Genomic DNA, 808 nt, shown 5'->3' on the forward strand with positions numbered 1-808 from the left:
TATTTATACAGGTAAATTTCTTCAACAGGTTCAAATACATAATTGCTACATTTGAAAATTATTTCAGACCATCTGTTCGTGTTTAGCAGGAGTTTACAATGAATATTTACTTAAAGACCGAGGAGCAAACATTAATATATTTGTACAGAACGTATTTATGTACATTGACAGTATTTTTTGTAATATCGTAATTCTAATATTGCTTTACACGTTTTTAAATGGTAATTCGGACATGCTTAACAACGTTGATCCTAATATATTTATCCAACCGGTGATCCTTTTGATAATGTCGAACAATGCAGCAATCGGAATTATCACAAGTTTTTTTTTAAGAAATTTAAACTCGATTTTAAAAACATTCGCGAGTGCATTAGAATTGATATTCACGGCGGTACTTTGCTGGCTAATATTTAGTATTCCTATTCATCTAAATACCGTAGTCTCTATCGCTATGGTGTGCTATGCGGTGATTTTATATTCGCAAAATCCAGTACAAAATGTTCGAACCAAAGAACGAGCTATTAGTAGCGTAATTTAGAAGACAACTAAAAAAATTTGTCAATTATGTATATCTCGAACGTGAAAATATTGTATTTATCTGCTCTTTACGTGTTCGTTTTGCTACGCTTTATTGTACAGTTTTCTAAAAGTCATAAATATAAGTGATACAGTATCATTAGACATGCTAGGAACAAACTAAGAACAATTTTTAATAGGAACTTATGAGATGTAAATTACCATTTTGTTTTTAAATATTTATATTTTACATTGTTTGTAGATAATTTTAATTATCAGTTAGGCGTTGAGT

The 808-nt window shown here is 29.6% G+C and overlaps 1 protein-coding gene across 1 annotated transcript; it reads left to right on the top strand.

Moving 5' to 3' along the window:
- Window positions 1-55: 55 nt before the first annotated feature.
- Window positions 56-796, top strand: LOC108628172 (UDP-galactose transporter senju-like; the record flags this gene model as incomplete). Its single annotated transcript, XM_018029923.2, has 1 exon — window positions 56-796. A coding segment is annotated over one exon (483 nt), but the record flags the coding sequence as incomplete, so codon positions are not given.
- Between the last annotated feature and the right edge of the window lie 12 nt (window positions 797-808).

This window comes from Ceratina calcarata, unplaced genomic scaffold, assembly GCF_001652005.2.
Source record: "Ceratina calcarata isolate Rehan_Ccalc_2016 unplaced genomic scaffold, ASM165200v1 scaffold507.2, whole genome shotgun sequence".
Taxonomy (NCBI): Eukaryota; Metazoa; Arthropoda; class Insecta; order Hymenoptera; family Apidae; genus Ceratina; species Ceratina calcarata.